The sequence below is a fragment of the Triticum dicoccoides genome, chromosome 4A, assembly GCF_002162155.2.
Source record: "Triticum dicoccoides isolate Atlit2015 ecotype Zavitan chromosome 4A, WEW_v2.0, whole genome shotgun sequence".
NCBI lineage: Eukaryota > Viridiplantae > Streptophyta > Magnoliopsida > Poales > Poaceae > Triticum > Triticum dicoccoides.
This window is the reverse complement of record NC_041386.1, coordinates 77,529,882-77,553,038: the sequence shown is the minus strand read 5'-3', so window position 1 is coordinate 77,553,038 and position 23,157 is coordinate 77,529,882. Positions and strand designations below refer to the sequence as shown.

Genomic DNA, 23,157 nt, shown 5'->3' with positions numbered 1-23,157 from the left:
GGGAGAGAAGCTCGGTGGGCTCGGGGAAGCCTCTGCAACGGCGAATTGACGACGGCGATCTCCGGGCACCGGAGATGAAGACGACGACGCTCCGGTCGACTGCGGCCTCCTCTGGCCGCGTGCGTCGCGTGTGTAGCTCCACGGGGTCAGGGCGGAGCTCAGGGATGCATAGAGGGAGCGAGGGGGTGGCTGTGGCCCCGGTAAACGGCGTCGGCGGCGATGGGCGCGCTCGGCTGTGGTGGGGAACGGCGAGAGAGGAGCGAAGAGGGGAGAGTGCGGTGTCCAGGGGTCGAGGGGAGGCCGGGGAGGCGGTTCAGGCGCCGCGGTGGCGTGGGATGCAGGCAGGCAGGGAGGTGGCGTGTCGCCACGGCGCGCGCGTGCGCTGTCTCCCTCCTCTGCCTACTGGCAGAGGTAGAGGATGACTGGCATGGGCCTTGGTGGGCTAGGCCACCAGCTGGGCCAGCTAGGTGGGCTGCTAGGTAGGTCCAGGTGAGATTTCTCTCCTCTGTCTTTTATTTATTGTTTTCTATTTTGTTTCGTTTTGTTTTGGTTTAGGAAAAAATACTAAACCATTTTATAAAATCCTGAAAATAATTATGTGGCTAGAACTAAAATATACCAAACCACATAAAATGTTCCAGTAATTATTGGACATATATTATTTATATATCAAATATATATCCAATGCAAATAGCTATTTATTTAATTCAAAGGCCCAAAATAATTAACTCTGAGATACCAAAAATATTGTTTTGAGTTTTACCTCTTTGCAATATTTTCAGAGACTAAGAGGAGCATTTTCTTGGACTTCTTTGAGGAGATTTTAAATGTTGATCATTTTTAGAAGGTTTCTGAGGCTTTGAAAATTCCTCAATTCAAATTTCATTTGAAATAAAACATGATGCTCACATGAGGTCTAGCCTAGTGCATTACCAGAAGTTAGGGATGTGACATTTACACAGAGAGGTTGTACCGCCCCATGGAGAGGTTGTACCGCTTGACCGGTACAATCGGTGTTTGGAGCGGTTGTACCGCTCCAGAATTGGTCCGGAGGTTGTACCGGCCATGTACCGCTCTACCACCGGACTGGTCTCTGTTGTGGTGCGGTTATTGGGCGGTTGTGGGCCGGTTGTACCGCTTATTGCCTGTTACCAGTTGTACCGGTGCTCACAGAGGTTGTACCGCTCCTATGTTGTTCTGTACAAAACGGGCAGATTCGTGGGGACCTATTTAAGGGGGTCTTCTTCCCCAATGGTTCCCTATCTCTTGAGCTTGTTTTTGCCCCCATTGTTGACCTTCTTTGAGCTTGCTAACTCTCACTCCCTCCATAGATTCTTGCTAGTTTTTGAGGGAAAAGAGAGAGGAGATCTAGATCCACATTTCCACCAATCACTTTCTCCTCTATGTGAGGGGAACCCCTTGGATCTAGATCTTGGAGTTCTTGGTGTTTTTCGTCTTGTTCTTCCTCTCATTTCCCTCCCTAGCATTAGTTGCTTTGGTGGGATTTGAGAGAGAAGGACTTGGGCACTTCGTGTGCCCTTGCCATTGCATTTGGTGCATCGGTTTGAGTTCTCCACGGTGATACGTGGAAGTGAAGTTTGAGAAGCTTATTACTCTTGGGTGTTTGGGCACCCTAGAGCTTGTTCCTCTTGGGTGCCTTGGCGCCCTAGACGGTTGGTGTTGTTCGGAGCTCAATCATTATGGTGTAAAGCTCCGGGCAAGCGTCGGGGTCTCCAATTAGGTTGTGGAGATCGCCCCGAGCAATTTGACGGGTACCGGTGACCGCCCCCAAGGGTTGCCAAAGTGTACGGATTCGGTGACCGCCCCCAAGGGTTGCCATTTGTACGGGTTCGGTGACCGCCCTCAAGGGTCCCTTAGTGGAATCACGGCATCTTGGATTGTGCGAGGGCGTGAGGAGATTATGGTGTCCCTAGTGGCTTCTTGGGGAGCATTGTGCCTCCACACCGCTCCAAACGGAGATTAGCATCCGCAAGGGTGTGAACTTCGGGATACATCGTCGTCTCCGCGTGCCTCGGTTATCTCTTACCCGAGCTCTTTACTTATGCACTTTACTTTGTGATAGCCATATTGTTTCTTGTCATATATCTTGCTATCACATAGTTGCTTATCTTGATTAGCATAAGTTGTTGGTGCACATAGGTGAGCCTAGTTGTTTTAGGTTTTGTGCTTGACAAATTAACCGCTAGGTTTATTCCGCATTTGTTCAAGCCTAAATCGTAATTACTTTAAAACGCCTATTCACCCCCCTCTAGGCGACATCCACGATCTTTCAGGAGATCTAGATCCACATTTCTACCAATCACTTTCTCCTCTATGTGAGGGGAACCCCTTGGATCTAGATCTTGGAGTTCTTTGTGTTCTCTTTCTTGTTCTTCCTCTCATTTTCCTCCCTAGCATTAGTTGCTTCGGTGGGATTTGAGAGAGAAGGACTTGGGCACTCCGTGTGCCCTTGCCATTGCATTTGGTGCATCGGTTTGAGTTTTCCACGGTGATACGTGGAAGTTACAAGTTGAGAAGTTTATTACTCTTGGGTGCTTGGTATCTTTGAGCTTGTTCCTCTTGGGTGCTTGGGCGCCCTAGATGGTTGGTAGTGTTCAGAGCTCAATCATTGTGGTGTAAAGCTCTGGGCAAGCGTCGGGGTCTCCAATTAGGTTGTGGAGATCGCCCCGAGCAATTTGACAGGTACTGGTTACCGCCCCCAAGGGTTGCCAAAGTGTACGGGTTCGGTGACCACCCCCAAGGGTTGCCATTTGTACGGGTTCGGTGACCGCCCTCAAGGGTCCCTTAGTGGAATCACGACATCTTGCATTGTGCGTGGGCGTGAGGAGATTACGGTGGCCCTAGTGGCTTCTTGGGGAGCATTGTGCCTCCACACCACTCCAAACGGAGATTAGCATCCGCAAGGGTGTGAACTTCGGGATACATCGTCGTCTCCGCGAGCGTCGGTTATCTCTTACCCGAACCCTTTACTTATGCACTTTACTTTGTGATAGCCATATTGTTTCTTGTCATATATCTTGCTATCACATAATTGTTTATCTTGCTTAGTATAAGTTGTTGGTGCACATAGGTGAGCCTAGTTGTTGTAGGTTTTGTGGTTGACAAATTAACCGCTAGGTTTATTCCACATTTGTTCAAGCCTAAATCGTAATTATTTTAAAGCGCCTATTCACCCCCTCTAGGCGACATCCACGATCTTTCACCGGGGTTCTTCAGGCTACCGCGGCGTCCGCGAGCGCCCCAACGGCTGGTAATCGGTCGAGATCCGGTCCGGCGACATCCGGCTCGGCCTTGGGTCGTTCCAGAGCGCGCACGAGGCGGCCCGCGCGTACGACGCGGCGGCGTGGCGCTTGGACAGGCTCCGGTCACAGATGAACTTATGGGACGTCTTTGCGCGCGAGCAGGCGCAGCGCGTCGCCTCTCCGCCGCGTCTCATCACCGACATGGACCGTGCCGACCACGCTCGGCGGCAACGCCGCCTCCTCATCGCCGAGGAGGACAAGCGAGCCATGGCGGAGTGGCGCAGTCGCCACCCGGAGGACGTCGCCGACGAGCATGCCTACTGGACGGAGATGACGGCAAGGCGCAGCTCGAAGCGGGCGGACCGGGCGTTGGCGGAAGGCATTGGCGAATGCGCAGTCCTATATCGTTGCAGCAGGTGGGAGGTCCATCTTCACGTCAGATGATGAACGTTGGTTGGACATGTGGCTCGGTACCTCGGACGACACCGACGAGGATGATGATGGTGATGATGGTAGCGACTTGGAGTATTTTCTACCTATGTATGCCGCAGTAGTTTCTACATAGTTGCACCGTAGTTTTATCTATCTATGCTTTCGAACTATCTATCTAGTTACACCGATGTAAAATACCTTTATATCATTTTTTATTATTTATGCAATCTATGGTTTCATCTATGTAAATTTATCGTTTTTTTATTATCTATGCTTCTGAAAATGTTGTAAAAAATAAGCGCGCGCTGCTGGAGCGGCGCGCGCGCTGCATTTTAGCGCGGCTGCTGGAGCCAGCGCTGCGCGCCGCGCCAAACCAGGCGATGGGCGCGCGGCAAAGCTGTTTTTTGCGCGCGGCGCGTTCGTCGCCTGTTGAAGATGCTCTAAGTCAAGTGATAAAACATGCAAGAAAAAAAGAAAAAAGCTGAAGAAAAAAGAATTACACGGATCTCAATGTAAAATCTCATGGATATAGCATCGACTGAGACCGAAGTTTTAGTCGACTAAGATTTAACAAGACTGTAAAGAAAAAACGATACCTTTTTTATATCTTTATCTTTACCTACTAATAAAGCGGCTATCGCTTCTGCCTGTTCGTCATTAAAACTGCCCCTAAAGTTGCAAATAATTACCCACCAATGCCACCGGTAAGTGAGAAGAACGTTTTGTTTTTTTTTCCGCGCTCGCCCATAGCTCAATAAGGGGAGATCCCCTCATATACAACGACCAGGCGAGCAGCGCACTGATTGGTTTCGTGACCTACCGCGCTAGAGGTCGTGGGTTCGATTCCCACAACCACCCTTTTCCTTTAAAAAATCAATTACTTTTTTGAAATTTTCATATCTTTGAAACCCTAACTTTAAATCTGACATGCCATATATGAAAATTCATCAGAAAAATATGTAGATTTCAAATATGCTATTATCATTAATTTTTGAAATTACGTTCAGGGTGCAAACTTAAATAATACCTTCTTTGTATGATGAGATATTTTAGAAATGCCTATTACATATGTCCTTATAGATTGGTTGTTTTTGTGGAGCTATCCTATATGTTTGCAACCAAATTGAACTGAATTATGATTGCACACACACACACATTCGCGTCGCGTCGCATATATATGCGCTGGGTATATTCACTCCGTCCGAAAAAACTTGTCCTTCAAAGAGATATACCTAGCACTAATTTGGTGTTAGATACATCCATTTGAGGGACAAACTTGGGACAAGTTATTTTGGACGAAGGGAGTATATGAAAACACTTATGCACATGTTATCATTAAATACTAAAATGTACTTTGCTATTTCACTCTAATGCAATATTTTTTTTGGGTCACCGAGAAACAACAACAAATGCGTAAACATATATTGGCAACTAGGTAGATATTTGCGTTGTATAATGAATTCTAAACACCTTCAGTTCACTTCAAAAATCATCACACCTTTATGTTTTTGCACAACACCACTTATCATGTTGCTTGTTTTTTTAGAAAAGTTATCATGTTGCTTGTTGCGTGGAGGATTTGCTGATGTCGTTAAGTGTATGTATGAGGCGTGAATTTTTTTTTCTCCCGTTGCAACGCACGGGCACTTTTCCTAGTGAGGATAAAGAAAAACGATATTGCACTGTGCGTTACGGCCAACCTACAACGACCAACGAGAACAACACGGCATGTCGATCGACCTGCCGCGACCAGTACAGCAGCGCCGCGCCATTTTCAATGTACCATGCCCCCGTCGCACGCTCGCCAGGAAAGCCACGCGCGGTACGTTGGACCCTTCTTCCCGCGTCACGGCACGCCACACGACACGCGCATTGCATTTCCCTTTCCTGACAAGATCTGAGCCCTCTCCAGCCTCAGGAACCAGTGCCGACAGCGAGAGCAAAGAGGAACGCGAGGCTGCCGTTCTACCCCGCGAGATTTAGCCGGCAGCCCGGCTGACGTTGATCTCCTGCACAAGTACCCCGCCGACTTCTCCATTATTCTTCACATCCGATAGCGAAACCCGCCGCGCCGGTGCAGCCTACGTATGGCTCTCCGTCGACCGTCCTGCCAGCGGGTTATGGCACACATACAATAGATATTCCTACAAATAATCTGGTCGCATTCTGTCACTCTGTGCCGATGCTTACGTTTTCCTTTGTGAGTACGTGGTGCCGTCAGTGCTGCTAGTAGTGGTGCTGCCGATTGGTTAGAAGTAGTTGTCGGAGCTAGCTGTTGTATTCATGGCGAGCAAGTGGCTACCTCAGAAGCTCAGCTAACATTCTAGAGTAGACGCCATGGGTGGTTGGTTGCTACTACTAAGAATGATCGACGTGCTTCGAGATTGTTCCAGAGATTTATTAACTGTGTTTGGAACGGGCCGGAAGCTAATGATGGCCGCCCGGTTTGTTTATCTGGTGGGGAAGCAGTTGGTTGCCCTGATGGATTGAACTCGTCATTGGCAGAAAAAAGAAGTGCAACTTGTGTGTAAGAAATTCACGGGCCGCCGCCCATTGAAGCTCTACGACCTGCATATGTTTTCTTTCTTTCTTTGTGCGAGTGACATTTGGTGTTTGTCTATATGTATGCCCACTTGGAGAAGCTAAGATAATATCTACCCACTTATTGCTATTGCAAAAGCTAACTTCCTCCACAAAAAAACATCAGAACTTATTCTCTGGTGTAAATTGTTGCCCTTCTTGATCTTTTAATTTCAATCTAATAATTTTGTTTCTTAGTTCATTACCTTTTCTAAATTCACATGACTACGTGATATAATTGCAGTGTTACTCTGTAATCTGTATGAAATGCTAGTATGAACTATAGTATATCGACGACATTTTCGCCGTGTATCCTGTTTCTTTTTATGTTACATGGCTACATAAATATTTCTGAAACTTTAATTGTAGCATGTGCATCAACTACGAAGATTGTGGGAAATTATCCTTTGTCTAAGAAAAACGAGTTGCGCCTAACTACTAGCTATAAAAATTAGTTTAGTAAATCAAACTTAGGTAAGATTTCAGCAATGACTACACCTTCTATAGTCCAACAATAATCATTACCATGGCGAGCAACACACGTTAAGCATTTCTTTTCATAATGAAGTAGGCTTAGCCTAATTGGTCATACTATCATACCTAACCATTATACTTTACCTTAGCTTTTCCACTTATGTTTTTCAGGTTCATGTAAAACCACGTGGTAAGTTTCAAGTTGATCTTCTCCTTTAACAAAAGTTCAAATACCACACCTACTTACTTTTCCCCTTTTTACTCTAACCTTTCTCGCCTCGCATCCTCGCACCCATTACTCATTCAGCATCACAGTACTATCTTGCTAAGATAAAACATAATTTTCCCTTTGCAAAAAATATATTTACTTTCATCCTAAGAATATTTTCTTATCCTTTTACACTTGGTCAGTGCTTACCAAATCTTCAACATCCCTGTCATAAAATAAAAGAAGAGATATTCATCACATAGCGAGCCCACGTGCTTCCCATGATGCTTAGATGAATTCCACTCAGGGGAACAACACCCTAAATAATAAGGGGCTCGTGTCTTTCTTGAATAAAACCTATCCTTTACCCAAACCTGAATAAAAGAGGTAGTGCATGAGATGCTTGGGCCTCAAGGTTAGTGATAACATTGCAATATTCTTCTCTTTTTTGATGAGTAACTACATGGACGTACTCTCTAAGCATAAAGTTGGCACTTGCACATGACATATGTATCTTCTTATCTTCTTATGTCGGGTTTTTCCAAAGAACATTGTCTAATTCAGTATGTGTAGTTACAATAAAAACGACTTTAATGACAAAACCAAGTGTGGATTTCAAAAAACCAGTTGTGAAGACATAATGTCTGAGTGAGATGTTTCCGGTTGTAAACCCAAAGAACTTAAGTATTAATTTTTTTTAAATAGTACTCCAAGGACTTTGTTGCAATCTAGAATTTTTTGTGAGGCACATTCTCTGCTAAGTTCTTTCTGTGTTGTGTTCTTGAGTTAAACCCCAGTGATAAATGTCCAATACATCATTGCATTTATGATACAAAACACAAATGGACATAAATAAACTAATTGAAACCATCTAACTTCGTCGTGTCTAAGGCTAGCTAGCATACCTAGATCTTTACGGACCATTGCATGCTACAACCTTCCTCGTGCCTGGGTGCAACACTTGTTCTGAAATCGTAGATGACCCTTGGGTTTCAAATCATTTTGGAGAATCGTAATCCTTTGTAATAATAAAAATCTATGTGGGTTGTCTACTTGTAAGATTATAACACATACTAGTTGTTTCTCCCAAGATTACTCTTTTTTGTGGCATACCCTAAAGATTACTTAATTACTTTGCACTACATATCACTTTTTTTTTTTGCGAAAGGCACTTACATATCACTTGATGCAAATTCAAGATAATGCAAAAACTATACCCTTTTAAAAAGTTCATGTTTTTTGAAGGGGTCATGAGTTGACGAAGCCCTGCAATTTCAGGACAGGTGTTGCATTGTTGCCGGTGAGCACACCCCTCCAAGGCAACCCCGAGGCTTGGTTTGCAAGGGCCGTGACCAGGTAGTAGGTTTCATGAGGTCATGCTTGCAACTGATCATCAGGAATCATCCGCGGCGATCTGCACCGCCCATTGGTTGTCGATCGCATCCGACGGCACGCAAGCGCTGGATCGTTAGGCGAAAAGTCGCTCGCCCATTGACGCACGCACGCGGGTCTTTGAAAAAGGCCAGCCAGCCAGCCAGCCAGGCAAGGCTACGGAAATCCCCGGGCGGCGCTGGCGCGGGCGCCGGCCGGTGGACCCTGTCTATCGCCTATACGGCCCGGGCAGGAAAGGAAAGGCGGGTGGAGGAAAGAAGAAGAAGAAAGCAGGTCGGCGGCGTCGCTTTCCGGATCGGACGGACGGGCCGATGCGGCCCATCGGACGGCCGGCGCCGGTCTGGCGGTTGCCGGCCTAGCCGCAGTTGGTCCCTGTCCTCCGGATTCGCGCTACGGCAGCGAGGACGAGACCGGCCAGAAAGGCGGTCTGGCAGATCTTTATGGGTGGGCTGGCTGGCTTCGGGCGTACCGCCGTACGTTGCGGGGCCGCGTTGCCCGTGGAGACCTTCGGGGCCCACCGTCATTGACGCGCAGTTGTTTTCGTAATCTATAGTGCTTAGATTATATCAGGTGGCAGCGGTTGCCTGAACTGCGCATGTCGGCATTTTTGTTTTGCAGAACCACCCCCACTTGCACTTCTTTTTTCGGTCCTCGGCCAAAACAAATCGAACAAGGTAAACGCACACTATTTAATTAGTTACCGGCCGGCACTGCATAGTGAGTGGCAGGATAAATTTTCTCCCATCTATCTATGACGTTTTCAAATAATTGTGATCGGTTGGATAGAAAAAATTATGTCAAGCGGTAAAATGAAACGGTTAGGGCTCATTCGGTCTACATCATTTCAAATCACAGAAATGGTGCAAGTAGCTTAACGCTAAGAATCCTGTCAAAACGAATGCTAGTAAACATGGATGAAAATGCCTTAGGAGCATTCCAAAAATCCTCCAATGTGAATGAGCCATTAAGAAGCAGCCAGTGACATAGCATAATTGAAAGGCATGATTTTTTTAGGCCATATAACTGAAAGACATAATTTGGTAACATCGTAGTCGAAATCTAATGTCATGATGTATAAATACTTAAATGTATTCCATGAAAATAATACATTTTCATGATCGCATTTTTACCCTCACTTGGCCAAGGGACAAGTCTCAATCAAAAAACATCTTAAAACCCCAAGACACAGATAAATGAGTACAATGTGCATGTACTATAAGGCTTGGTCAGCGGATTGCACTATGCTGTACTAATTTCAAAATCTTTTATGAAAATCAAGGAATATGCTAGAATAGTTGGAACCACCTCCCATACCGAACGCAACCTAAAGCTAGAAATATATAAAGATGAGGTTCTTTTCCCCGCAAAAATAAAAAAGACGAGGTTCTTTTGCCAAGAATAAGACATCTATCCATGAATGCCATTCTCCGAATAATGCTCCGGGAGAGGCAAGGAATCAGTAATTACCATCCTCTAGAGGGGCATCAGCAAAAGTTTCTAACCCCCATGCCATAGTAAAAATTAACACGTGCAAACCTGCCATTAGTAACACACAAGAAAGTTCGAGGAAGATAGTTTATGTGAGGTCAAATCACCCCCCACAGTACTCAACCAACCAACCAGCCCATCTCATCAGCCTTGCTCTATAAAAGAGAGGGCGTTGCACCCCCTAGAGCTGTAGCCCGGAGGCCAGGGTGGGCTTAGTGCATGCATTGGCTAGCTGCTCCCTCCTCTCCCCTCCTCTCCTCTCCACCGTAGATAGAGCGCCGGCCGGCCTTTTCTTCGGTTCTTCATCACTGATATAGATAGCTTCCATCTTTTTGGTCCACTTCCCCTTCTTGCATGTTCTTGATCTCTTCTCGATCTAAAACCCCCGATCGATCGATCGATCCTAGCTAGCATCCTTGTTGTTTTTCTTCCCAAGGATCTACGAGTAGCTAGCTTCTTCTTGCAGATTTCATGCAAAACTAATACAAGTTCTTCCACTTCATTCCCATCCTTCTTTATTTCTTGTTGCTCTCTTAATTCTTCTCCTCCTACTCCTATCTAGTTTGACATGGAGAACGTTCTGCTGGATCGTTCTTCCGGAAGCTTCGAGTACCCGAAGAGGGGCGTCTATGGCGGGAGGCCGGCGAGGCCGCACGGCGCGTACGGCTCCTCCCGCACGTGCCCGCAGTACCATCACTTCCAGAAAAGCGGCGCATGGAACTCCGCCCCCGCCCCCGCTCTCCCGTATGCGTACGCCAGGCCGCCGATATACTCGTCGCCGTCTCTCCCTCTCCTGCCGTCCAACCAGCCACCGCTCCTGCCGCTCCCGCCCACCGCCACCAAGTACGCCACTTTCCCCTACCCACCACCTCCGACACCGCCACGTGCCGTCAGGCCGGCACCGCCCACGACCGTCGCGCCGGCAGCGGCGCCCCCTGCGGCCTCACGCCAGCTGAGCCAGAGAGACAGGAGGAGGAGGCCGGCCAAGCCGCCGACCGCAGAACCGGCAAGGGAGCAGAAGAAGAAGAAGCCGCTGGAGCGGGCGGCGCCACTGCCGCCCGCGCCGGCGGTGACCGAGGCGCTGGACGACCTCGAGCAGGAGCTGGCCCGGAGCTGCGTGCAGGACCTGCTGCACGCGCTGGCGCCGCCGCCCAGCAGCCTGCCGCTGCCCAGGTTCTCCCTCGTCGTCAAAGCGTCTCCCCACTCCGCCACGGCCGGCAAGGTGGTGCCGCCTGCCCCGTCCTGCAACGCTGAGGCGGCCGCCGCCGACGGCCTCCGCCGCCTCCTCCGCCTCTAGTATCGTGACAATCACCCCGCCGCGCCGCGTACGCACGTACGTGATCCCGGCGTGCCGTTGCTACTGTTAATTATTTCCCTCCAATACTATTATTTCCTGGCTGGGAAAATACGTACCACTACTAGAAGACAAAGGAAGAAGAGTTGTGTGATGCTGGAGCGATGGTCGGTGGCGTGACCGTGATGTGGCCGTCAGATCGATGGACGCGGTGCGAGATGGGGTCCAGCCGTCGACCGATTCAGGTGAAGAAGATGATGTTGATTAAGCTTTAATTGTGTGGTCCTACTAGATATATATCTAGGGTTTACGTACTGTACGTTACGTGCCTGCGTGCGCGCGTATGCTCTTGTTCTTGATGGGGTGTTTTTTGAATTACCTTGTATCAAGAGATTAATTACTCTAGTAAGTATAATGTATGTGGTAACTTAAAAAAAAGAGTATAATGTATGTGGTGATGTTTATGTGTTACTTAAATTAAATCTCGTGCTTGGCGAGATATTGGCGCGTGTACACATTGTTTTTCTTGTGATCTTTGTGTGCATGTATGTATCCGGTGGACACTATTAGCTAGACATCAGTTATGAATGGACAGTTTTATCTCTTTTTTTTTGCGGGGTTAAAAGGATTTCATTTTTCTTCCAAGTCCCTTTACCCCATCTCGATGTTTTAATCCTGAAGACAAACAGTAGCATTTGAACTGAAATTTGGTAGTGGAAACTATATAGATGCACACATGTAAGCTCAATCTGAGTTGTTTCATGTGATAAAAGAAATGCCCCTTGTTCCACTAACAAGATCAATGTCTCCAGGACATTTTTCTTTTCTTGAACAAGCATCCGTTTCTAAATGTAAGGTGTATTATTCTTTCAAAGGTCAAACTTCTCTAACTTTGACCAAGTTTATAGACAAAAATATCAATGTCTAAAATACCAAATCATTATCACTAGATTCACGATGAAAATATATATTTTTATTTTATTTATTTAGTATGGTAGATCGTTATATATTTTGCTATAAACTTGGTCAAACATGGACAATGTTTGGCATTTTGAAAAACTAATACACCTTATATTTAGGAACAGAGCGAGTATATACAAACATGCGCAGAAAAAAAAAACATGCACACAAAAAAGAGGGAGTATATAAGAAGAAGGTCTTCTCATCGAAGAGGCATGCATACCTGTGTTAGGGGCATTATGAATTTGCCTTGTGGATATAATTTTCTTTTGACAAAGTTTATAGGTTAAAAAACAATAGCAACTCAATTCCAGTAGATGCATCATGAAATGCTGTTATACTACTATATTTATTTGGTATTATAGGCGTTGGTCTATTTTTCATATAAACTTGAATAAACTTTAAAAGATTGACTTAGAAAAAAACTAATATTCCTTGTGTTTGGGGAAGGAATGAATGGAGTACTCCAAGGAGTAATTACCAGAGTCTGAGCACGGGCCTTCTCAGTTAAGACATTCTTGTGTTTAGGGGCATTATGAATTCGCGTTGGGAGCACACACAGAAAATGAAGGAAAAAAAATGTGAAACACAAATAATGGATATATTGATCATGTGGATTGAAGGATGGTAGACACGCACACGCCTTTATTTTTTATGTAAACTAGCTAGCTAAATTAAACTCAAAGTGCTATTGCAGATGCAATCAGGCAATCAACAAACAATGTCATATTTTCCTCGAGAAAAGTCGAGTATTATAAGGTGCATACGCGCGCCACCACATGTGAGGAAACATCCAAATAAATGATACTCCCTCCGTCCCAAAATAAGTGTCTCAACTTTGTACTAGCTCTAGTACAAATTTGCACTAAGCTCAAGACACTTATTTTGAGACGGAGGGAGTATATTATTACTATGTTTTTCCTGTTCCCACCTTTTAAAATCTTGCATCGGCCCTAAAAAGTTTCAGGCCACTCCAATTCCTAATTTATAAGTTACAGAAAATGCAACACTAAAGATATTTTTATCCTATATCACTGTATAGTCCATTGTCCCCTGCTCTTTTGCTATGTATTTCTCGAACCGGGGTGCCATTTTCCAGTTACTTGCATTATGGAAATGACAAGTAATCACTATATTGAATGAACAGGTATGGAGGAAAAAGAATACAGGAGTCGCCACTAGCAATCAGCTAGAGACTAGGCCAACAAAGAAGACCAACTGGGCACCTTCCGTATGCTGCAAAGGAAGGCATCGGATGGTTCATGATACCAGCTGGAATCCAACACCACCAAGGCAGCAGATGCCATATGCTTCCCAGGTAGCAGGTGATGCCCTTTAAGCCTTTTGACATCCGCTGCATTATACATTAAAATTTTCACGGCTTGTTCTATTGCTGCTCATCTCAGTAAGCGATGGCGAGGAGAATCTGTGATATCTGTAGTTATCTGAAGAAAACACCGGCAGCTGTGGTTCGAGAGTTGGTGGTGGTGGGAGGTTCCTTTGTGCCGGCAGTGGTGGTACCCCATTGAACATGAAGTCCTCGCCGCTATAGCTGCAAAAATGTGTGCATAAGTGCAACTATACAACATGTTTAATATGGGCTCACAGTTATGCTTGGGGTGACAAAAAAGTTCTCCTTTATACTTTGCTTTCCATTTATTTGTATGCGTTGTGATTTCTTTGAGTGGGGGAGTTGAATTTTTTTCATGTTAGGCATGCTCACCTTTTCCTTTGAAAGCTATCGGCATCATCTTTGCGAGTCACTACAGGAAGGATGCTATCTTCCCTTGGAATAAGAGACCAGGGACTTGGCACAGCAGGTTCGTTCGAGAAATATCTTCTCCTGATCAACTGAAAGATGCATCCCAACAGCATTAGCAGATGAAAAAAAAAGGAAGTATGAAAAAGCAAATCAATGAAATAGTTGAAACAAACCATGCGGAAAAACTTGGTCACAGCTTCTTTGTCATATCTTGCTTCTTTGGCAGCCTGCAATCAAAGGTTAGCATGTTATGCAAAAAATAACTGAAATGACAAAGAACGAAAAAAGATGGCTGTTCCATAAAAGAACGTAAATTGAATGTAGAGCAAGAGATGAGCAGAAGGTATTCAACAAGAAACCTAACCGAGATGAGACCAGAGTTCCCAGGAAAGCTCTCTGTGAGCGGAAGTTCTTCACTGCGAGGAAGAAGACCCCGCTTTTCAATCCATTGACGAGCAAGATCAACAATACTTCCACTTCTGACTCTAGAGCCATCGCTTGGAACAATATCCACTTTGTTAGCAATTACAAGGTAAGGCACTGGAAGTCCTCCTGGTCCACCAGATCCAAGTATGGCTGAAAAGGTGCCTGTTTCCGCAACTTCAACTGCCCATTTATTCAAATTTGTCTTGGTCTTCCTCTGGGAGAGGTCATAAACAAAAATGACACCTGACGGACAATGTTGGGAACAGTGAATGTTGTATTTGAAAGAAAAAAAACTGTTGTAATAAGTATTTCTCTATGGATCTAAAGAAGAACGAGTGTTTCTAAGAGGTTTCATCAGCTGAAGCTGCTGAACTAAGTGGAGCAAGAACAACAAATACAAAAGAGCTGTTACAATCTCAGGACTTAGGCATTAGCAGCTGCAAATATAAAAACAAATCCTTCCCTTGAAGGGTTTTTGGGTCAAATAACAAAATAGATCAGCTTGCTCATACAGTACGAAACTACTAAAGATAGGCCGTGCTGGGTACCAAGATGTATAGAGCAGTAACACGCTGGTAATTAAGAGAAAAACGTCATTTACCATTGATTTGTGTATAGAAAATCGAACGACAAGCTTTGTAGCGGTCATGCCCTGAGACATCCCAAAGCTCAACAAAGAAATTCCTTTCAGCATCATTACTGATGTTATTAGAAGACCCCCCTGCACTTCCACAAGTAACATGCTGAAATAATAACAGTGACAATGTAAGTGGATTTAAAAAAGTGCAAATGGTACAAGCTGGGAAAGCACAGAGCAAGAGCACCTACTTTAATGCCCACCGCACATCCTACTGTCTGAGCTGGTCGAGCAATAGCAGATCCTTCTAAGATGAGATGCACCAGTGAAGATTTACCAACACCTGAGAGAAATAAGAGCAATATTAAAATTTAATACAACTGAAGAACCACCATATTCAGAAGAGTACAACAGCATGCAATTATGGTGTGGTTTTTTGACTACCGATTCTCAGGCGCATACAAAAGGTTCAGCCACTGTTGGTGTAACAGAGTAACTTGTATGGGCAGTTGAGCACAGTTCAGAAAATACAGTAGAAGGTTGCATTGAATATATTTTTTCTGTGTTTCTAAGGGCGGCGAATGCAATAAGGAACTTATAACAAATAAATAACCAGGTTCCACGCATGGCCCTAGTTCAGATTTTACTTGGCATTGCTTCATGTTGTAGTCCAGATCATGGCGTGACGCATAGCAGGACAACATCACAAATTGCAGACACCACAATACTTGTTTCAGAAAAAAGAGAGAAAATCCTTCTATACCACTGAATACGGCTATAGTCCGTAGTTGCCACAGCAAAACTCCCTATTGCAGTTATCTCCCCTCCAAGACCCAAATATTAAGTGCATTGAAGCATATGTGAAACGAAGGTTGCACTTGGTGATCTTTCGGTCAGATTTTTTTTGCGCCCAAGGAAAGGATTTTCTAAAATTGATTGGCGTGCTTACTGAATGATTTGTACATACAAAAAGTAAACAAATGTAGTGGTACAAGGGCAAAGGGACGAGTGTCTCCCACTCCATTAGGCCTCCCAATCACCCACATCCAAGCAGGAAAAGTTCAGAAGGATGGACCATTGTCCCGACCCAACTCACAACACTCCTTTCTGTACTCGATTTGTTCACCATGTGTGATCCGAGGACGAAGGCGGAACCGGACACTGACGAACAGGCTCTCAATAGGCAATTCACGATCATCAACAACACATGCCTATTCTACGTTCTCCCGATCTCACGCCATTCGCCGACCACCAGAGGTTCCAGGGAGTCACAGACGGGACGGGAGGCACGGGGAGGAGAGGACGGACCTGAATCGCCGACGACGAGGACGCGCACCTGGCCGAAGGGCCCGACGCCGCTCTGCTCCCGGCCGCTGCTGCTGCTGCTCCGGGCGCTGCTGTCCTTCCAGAACATGGCCGCCGGCGCCGGCGCCCGGCACGGCCGCGCCCTCAACGAGGCTAGATCACGAGAGCGGTGGGCGCGATTCGAGCCGCCGGGCGGGCAGGAGGCGGCGGCGACGGAAGGAATCTCAGGCGAGGAGGGCTGAAGCACCAGCCGCGAAGGAGCATTCCAGTTTTCAGGGGGGTCGTGGCGGGTGCGAACGATGGCCTGACGCTGACGGGAGAGACGAGAGTTGCGTTTGGCGTGCGTGTCGGTCGATGCTCTGCTCTTCTCTTCTCTTCTCTTTTCTTCCTTTTTTATCGGTTGGCGGATTGTGATGGCGATGTGAATCTTACGCGCAGGATTGACCTTGGATTAAAGAATGCACGCTTGGATCCTCTTGGCCGTGTGGCACATGACGCCGTACAGTAAGTCAACGTCTGAGATCTCCTGCATCTGATCTGACACTGGGGCGCATGATCTAGCTCGGGATTGTTCTTTCCTTTGACACGGGATTTGCTGCGCGTATCGGCCAAACGCGCACTGATTGCTTGCGTCACACACACGCACGGCGTCGGCGAGCATGCAACTTGCTGTGCTGACCGAGGAAATGGAAGCGAGCCAAACAGTAGTAGGCAGTTGGACTGCGCAGAAATAACGAACATGGCCAAAAACACATGACCCAACCACTCAGAGGTACTTCTGACGTTTTACATGTTGCTCTACTATACTAGCTCCGTAGCTAAATATAAGATGTTTTTGCAGTTCAATTTAAACTTATAGTACTTAGTTACAGAGGTAGTAGTTCCTAAAGATCTCTACCAAAACCCCTCAAAAGAAAAATCTCTCTACCAAACTAGATTACATCTGATATGAGATAGATCAGCATGGTTGTACTTTTACCATTCTTCTATCTCATCTTCATCTTCTTCACAGTTACTCCCTTCAGCACCAAGCATATCAATGGAGTTTGGGCCACCTGCGACGTCGTGGCACGAGGGGTTGTTTCTGGCCATATCATTGTGGGGGCTTATCCATCTCTCGAAAGGCCTGAAGTCAGTGACCACGTCGGAGAAGTTGCGAGAACCAGACGTGCTGGACGGATCAAATCTTTCTTTAAGAATCAGACCCTGCATTGTTGTTTCCAGCAAAACGAAATTACTGATCATCAGATGCCAGCTGACAAACATGAATAGAATGAAAATGGAAAACTGATCAGCGCCACACTGATCTAAGTACAGCTATGAACTTTCATCAGCACGGTACAACATTAAAGTAAAATGAGATTTATATATTCAAATGAAGAGCACCTGGATGTCTCAAAAGCCTAGAACGAAATTTTATACATGATGACTTCAATCAAAAAGAAGAAAAATGTGATATCAGCATACAGTGACGCTCACGATGTATTTTCTTTATTACAGAAGACAACGTGCACAAAGATGGATACATAACTCATTTTTCAAGATCAAGTTAAATGCATGAAAGGTAGCATGGTGTCAAATTACCTTTGTGGATCGAAATGTACGCTCAATTTGCCAGACCTTCGGGCTGCGTATTGTATGCCATCTGCTTAGGTCAAATCAGAGAAAAAATTATTAGCCCAGGATCCTTAAAAGAATTGTATTGATAAGCAGGTACCTTGAGGGTGAGGGATGTGCATTTCCAAAAAGAACTCCCCGTGCTGCAACAGAAGCAGCAATAAGTTGTGACATGTTTTCTGACTCATTTGATTCATTTACAGTCCAATGAGCCGATGCGATTGGACTGCCAGCAAGAAGGCAGTCTGCCTCACTCAAATATGACATCACAACCCATGCATCATCAACAGCATCATCGTCGATGAAATCAACAACTGTAAAACATCAATACGAATTCATTAACAACTAAAAAATAGTGAGAACGTACTGTCAATAGTTGAGCACACTATTTCCTATAAAGAAGCTAGAGTCAGGGTACAAAACTAGAATTTAGTCATATTAGAATATACCAATTATATGGCTCATTGATTCATGTTCATGTGACCGGCAGTGATGCATGACAGAAGTTAACATAAATACAGCATGTTTAGTTAAAGCAGCAACTTGTCTATAGCGCCCTACATCCACATGAGTATTTTTGGTAGTTCTAGAATCACTGTTTCACAAATGAGCATGAGATCAACTGGCAGCTGTGAGCCTCTGACAAGCATAATTGTGCAGTATACAGTATATCGCGCGAAACCAGATTGATGTTAAAACTATCATAAAACTACAGGTTTAAGGACCAATTTCCCAGAACTAGATATTTAGGGGTTGATTGTATCTCAAAAACTACGATGCTCTGGGGTGCACCTATATCGCCACCTGGTCTGACCATCCGGGCCCATATGTTGCTCTCAAATTCTTGATCATTTCCATGCTGAAAATTGCCATGTTGGATCAGAGGTCAAGTGATTTGGCTTACTAGATGGAACCAGTCCAGGATTAGTGAGCATGACGTGTGAGTTTGGGCAGGAATTTAGTAGTTTTGCGATAGCATTGTTCCCTAAATTTGCAGCTTTGTGGAATCAATCCTTATCTCTGCAGGTTTATGTTTTCACCTGGTGTTTTCATGAAATTTACTCCATAATACATGATGTTGCCCGACATGTACAATCAAGTAAAACTCATATGATGTAGCCCGCCATGTACAATCAAGTAAACTCATATTCAAGAGCGAGCATAAGATAAAAAGAACAAAAGCAAACTCATATTCATAATGCTCCTTATATAAGTAGAGCTCTCTACTGTTTACCATTTTCATGTAGAAAGTCAGCAACAGTCCGTACTTTTCCGTGTGCTTGAGAAAGAATCATCTCTGGAACATCCATTTTTAGTGGATTCCTTCTTAGCTGTTCTTTGAGAGAAAATGAATCCAGATCTACAACACAAAATATGACAAAGGTTCAGAGACCAAAAGCTAAGTTATATATAAATGATGAACACCGCTCTCCCACACATGCTGAAAAACACAACCTTCCATCCCATAGTCCAGTAAAAAAACTGTTAGCCCAGGCAAAAGGTACAAAGTAGACTGTACTGGTGTGTAGCCAGTAACCACGATTCATTATCGAAAATGTGGAATTCAAGACATGGAAATCAAGTAAGTACTCCCTCCGTCCCAAAATAAGTGTCGTTGATTTAGTAAAACTTTGTACTAAGTCAGCGACACTTATTTTGAGACGACAAAGTAAATTAAGGAAAATGAAGGTAATATAAATCAAGCACAAATTCCAACCATGATAAATGCTGCAAAAACAGACAGGAATAGCCAAACGAAGAAAATATTCTACAATAAACAATAAAGGTACATCACTATAGAACTTATATGTTAAAGTTAGATCAGATAGACTGAAAAGGATGTGTGGTCATTGTTCAATAAACGACTGTATAGGTACAAAAGAAACTAGCATAGAAAATGAACTACTCCCTCCGTTCCAAAATAAGTGTTGTGGTTTTTTTTTTCGAGAAAACGCAAAAGCCTTGCGTTTCTTTTCATTGAAAAGGGGGAGGTTCAGTTACAGACATCTGAGGATGTGTGGATTACAGCAGGTGGATTAATGCACATCCCAGGTTTGGGGCAGCACAAGTCGGAGACCAGGTGCCCCAGCTGCCGCCCATGCGCGGGCCTCGTCCTGAATGCTATCTAAGAGCATGTTAAGGGATGGAGTCGTATTGTCGAAGACGCAGCTGTTCCTGTGTTTCCAGACCATCCAAGGCACGAGCAGCGCGACAGATTTCAGGGCCTTGCGAAGGATCGGCGGCGTGTCTTCCTTGGCGTGGTTCCACCAATCCGTAAGCGACAGTTCTTGTGTTGGGATCGGGGCCGGTATGCGTAGCCAGGCCAGGGTCTCGTGCCATGCCTGTCGGGCTAGGGGGCATTCCAGCAGCAGATGTCGCATCGTCTCCGGTTGCTGGTCACATAGGAGGCAGCGGGGATGATGTTGGAGACCGTGGCGCGCCAGCCTCTCTGCCGTCCAGCAGCGGTCCTGGTTGGCTAACCAGTGGAAGAACTTGACCCGCGGCGGCGCCCAACACTTCCAGATTAGCTTCCAGGAATGACAGCTCGTTGATCCATGGAAGGTGGCCGTGTAGCAGGACTGCGCGGAGTAGATGCCACTCGCCGTCCATCTCCAGATCAACCTGTCCGGTGTGGTGGAGAGCTCAGTGCGCTGCATGATCTGCCAGAGCTGCAGATACTGACCAATCTCGTGGAGGCCGAGGTTGCCTTGGATGTCGCGTGCCCAGGAGTTGCCATTGAGTCCGTCCACCACGGTTCTCGTCTTCCGTCGTCGCTTGGGGATGCAGCCGTAGAGGTTGGGCATGAGCTCGCGCACGGATTGGCCACGTATCCATCGGTCCTCCCAGAGCAGGGCAGTCTGCCCGTTCCCCATGAGCGTGAACGTGGATGCCCAGAACAGGGCACGTTCCGTGGGCGCGAATTGAAGGTCCAACCCCTGCCATGCTCGCTCCGGGTCCGTTCTGGAGAACCATAACCAGCGTAGTCGCAGGGCGAGACCGGCGCGCTCGAGGTCTCGCACGCCCAGGCCCCCAAGCTCGATGGGGCGGCAAATTCTGTTCCAGTTCACGTGGTAAGTGTTGTGGTTTCAGTTCAAATAAAACCACGACACTTATTTTGGAACTGAGGGACTAGCATATAAGATGGAATTCTGTCTAGTTCAAACAAGTCAATTAGAAAAATGTGAATAAATATGTTCCACGAAACAACCTTCAGAAAAATAAAGAATATATAGACATTTCAATTTAAATCAATATATGCTGTTTTAATTAACCACACCGCGAAATGAAGATCTATTTGAAAAGGAACCAAAGTAAAGAAGAAAATTGTACAGAAGATGGTATAATCATTACGTACCAATGATGACATCACCATGTGTTTCCCTTTTATTGTGCAAAAACTTCCCTAATGCATGAAATAATGTAAGTGTCTCATCCCTTCCGCATGGAGAATGAATTACAGAGCCGAGGCCATAACAGTCCTGCGCTGGAGCTAGAGTAGCATGACCCTTTAAATCCGACAAAGAAGCACTTATTGCCAATGCAGAATCTAGCCTTCGTGGATTAAGACAATAGTATTGAAGAGACATTATCGCATGTCTGATATCACCTCCACAAGATGTAGCAATTTGATGCACTAATTCTTCAGTTGTGCCAGAGCTTTCTTGTTTGCATATCCTAAGAAGAATTTTTTTTATAGAACTTACGGTTACCGGATTGAAAACAATCTGCATAGATATTAATGGTGCACTATGAGGGACATGCACCGAAGTTCAAAAACTTGTTACCATTATGATAATAAAAGCTGCCAAATAAAATCTGCAGTTATAGTTATACTGGGCAAGTGTACCTTATGAGCACCAGCACCTTGAAGCAAGGACTCAAGTTCCTCGGAGTTCCACGTTGCAGTATCATTAGCCTCATTTTTGTAATGGTGAGTAAGTGAAATGACAGTTGGTATTTGAGTACTTTGAATTAGTCCTGTTAAACATTTCCCCAGTCTTGCAAATGAAGCTTTTCCACTTGTTACAGGGATGTCATCAATCAGAATGATAATTAGCTTTTTTGGGGATCCAATGCTGGTTGGAGAAAGCAATGAGTATTTCCTTATCTTGTTCACAAAATTTTCAAATTCTTCCAACTTGGATACATACTCAAGTTCTGCAAATGGTCATTGAAAAGAAAAAGAATAATCAATTAATAAAAGGCGCTCGCGAGTCATAAATGGAAAGCTGATTACCTACTAGACTACTAAATAGTAAATCATGAATACAATAGAAGTGCATGGACTTTGACCATACTTTTATCAGAACATTATCTTGCAGATAATTTGCAGACTAAGGGAGAAAGTTTAGACCTCAAAGATAGGTTACCTGAATTAGCATGCACAAGCTCAGCCCATAGTGTTGGTACTGGGGTTGTCCACTCACATAAGTCAGCTCCTATCTCAGCAGCAATCGCTTTGACAGTTGCCTGCGGTAAGCAACAAGTAGTAAATTATCACTTATCAGTTAATACTTCAACAAACAAAAATACTGATAGTTAATTATCGTGTTCTTCTCTTAGCTTAAGCATTGAGAAGTAACATCCTCCTTGGCAAATGAGGAGATGCAAAAAAAAAACTACCACAAACAAAAGAAAAGGAGTACAGACAGTTGGAGGATGCATTTGTGTCGACTAAAAGCCACTAGCATTCATGATATCATTTCTTTTTTTAGAGAAAAGGGGGTGCTGCACCGCAGTTCTGTTATCAATATTATTTCAAGTTGGGGGTGAATTCTCTTCTTTTTTTTCTTTGATCTGCTATTACCCAAAATGGGTGGTATTTCAAGTTGGGCATGTATTCTCCTTTTTTTGTTTTTACAACAACAAAAAACTTCTAACCTTGTATTTTATCCACTACTACCACGAATGGGTTGGATTTTCAACAGGTCAAGTAGAACCTGGATTCATGATGTGCCATATCATGTCACTAAGAATCAAAATGCTACCCCAGCTGATTTGATACAATTGATGACATGCCTTGACTATTTATGGTTCCGCAAATGAATATGAAATACTGTGAGAATACAAGCATGAAGGAAGTACATACAGATTTTCCAACACCAGCTTGGCCAGTAAGGACAAGACTCCGTCCTCCAAATGTTCCCTGCAAATTTTGCATATGCACTGTCAGTATTTCTCTATTATGAAAAATAATACTCCCTCTGTAAACTAATATAAGACCATTTAGATCTAAACGGTCTTATATTAGTTTACAGAGGTTGTACATAAAAATAAGAAACGGTAACTAATTCATGCCTAGAAGTTCAAGGTGCAAGATATATTTGGTAAAATTTGAATTTAAATCCCTTTCTCACCATCACAGGCAACAATGGACTG

The 23,157-nt window shown here is 44.9% G+C and overlaps 3 protein-coding genes across 6 annotated transcripts in view; 1 reads left to right on the top strand and 2 right to left on the bottom strand.

Annotated features, from left to right (window-relative positions):
* The first annotated feature begins 10,006 nt into the window (after positions 1-10,006).
* LOC119285086 (vegetative cell wall protein gp1-like) lies at positions 10,007-11,646 on the top strand. The gene has a single exon (XM_037564302.1). The coding sequence runs from the start codon at positions 10,406-10,408 to the stop codon at positions 11,132-11,134; it is 729 nt and encodes a 242-aa protein (XP_037420199.1). The 5' UTR covers positions 10,007-10,405; the 3' UTR covers positions 11,135-11,646.
* A 1,449-nt stretch (positions 11,647-13,095) lies between these two features.
* Positions 13,096-16,506, bottom strand: LOC119285085 (small GTPase LIP1-like). 2 transcript variants are annotated; one of them, XM_037564299.1, is made up of 7 exons: positions 16,165-16,506; positions 15,108-15,199; positions 14,881-15,022; positions 14,218-14,522; positions 14,027-14,080; positions 13,815-13,942; positions 13,096-13,643 (listed from the first exon to the last, which is right to left on the bottom strand). In XM_037564299.1, exons 1-7 carry the CDS (start codon positions 16,268-16,270, stop codon positions 13,451-13,453), a joined length of 1,020 nt encoding a protein of 339 aa, XP_037420196.1. In that variant the 5' UTR covers positions 16,271-16,506; the 3' UTR covers positions 13,096-13,450. The 2 variants fall into 2 exon arrangements, with proteins under 2 accessions (XP_037420196.1, XP_037420197.1); XM_037564300.1 differs by having other exon boundaries at positions 14,218-14,493; positions 14,881-15,000.
* Positions 16,507-16,976: 470 nt separating this feature from the next.
* Positions 16,977-23,157, bottom strand: part of LOC119285084 (cell cycle checkpoint protein RAD17-like) — an 11,243-nt gene continuing 5,062 nt past the window's right edge. For all 3 annotated transcript variants that reach the window (XM_037564296.1, XM_037564297.1, XM_037564298.1), the window contains 8 exons: positions 22,868-22,924; positions 22,149-22,248; positions 21,626-21,936; positions 21,134-21,503; positions 19,013-19,138; positions 17,879-18,092; positions 17,746-17,806; positions 16,977-17,367 (listed from right to left, as the gene is read on the bottom strand). In XM_037564296.1, coding sequence (XP_037420193.1) covers positions 17,137-17,367; positions 17,746-17,806; positions 17,879-18,092; positions 19,013-19,138; positions 21,134-21,503; positions 21,626-21,936; positions 22,149-22,248; positions 22,868-22,924 — 1,470 coding nt within the window. In that variant the 3' untranslated portion in view covers positions 16,977-17,136. The remainder of the gene's footprint in view (positions 17,368-17,745; positions 17,807-17,878; positions 18,093-19,012; positions 19,139-21,133; positions 21,504-21,625; positions 21,937-22,148; positions 22,249-22,867; positions 22,925-23,157) is intronic.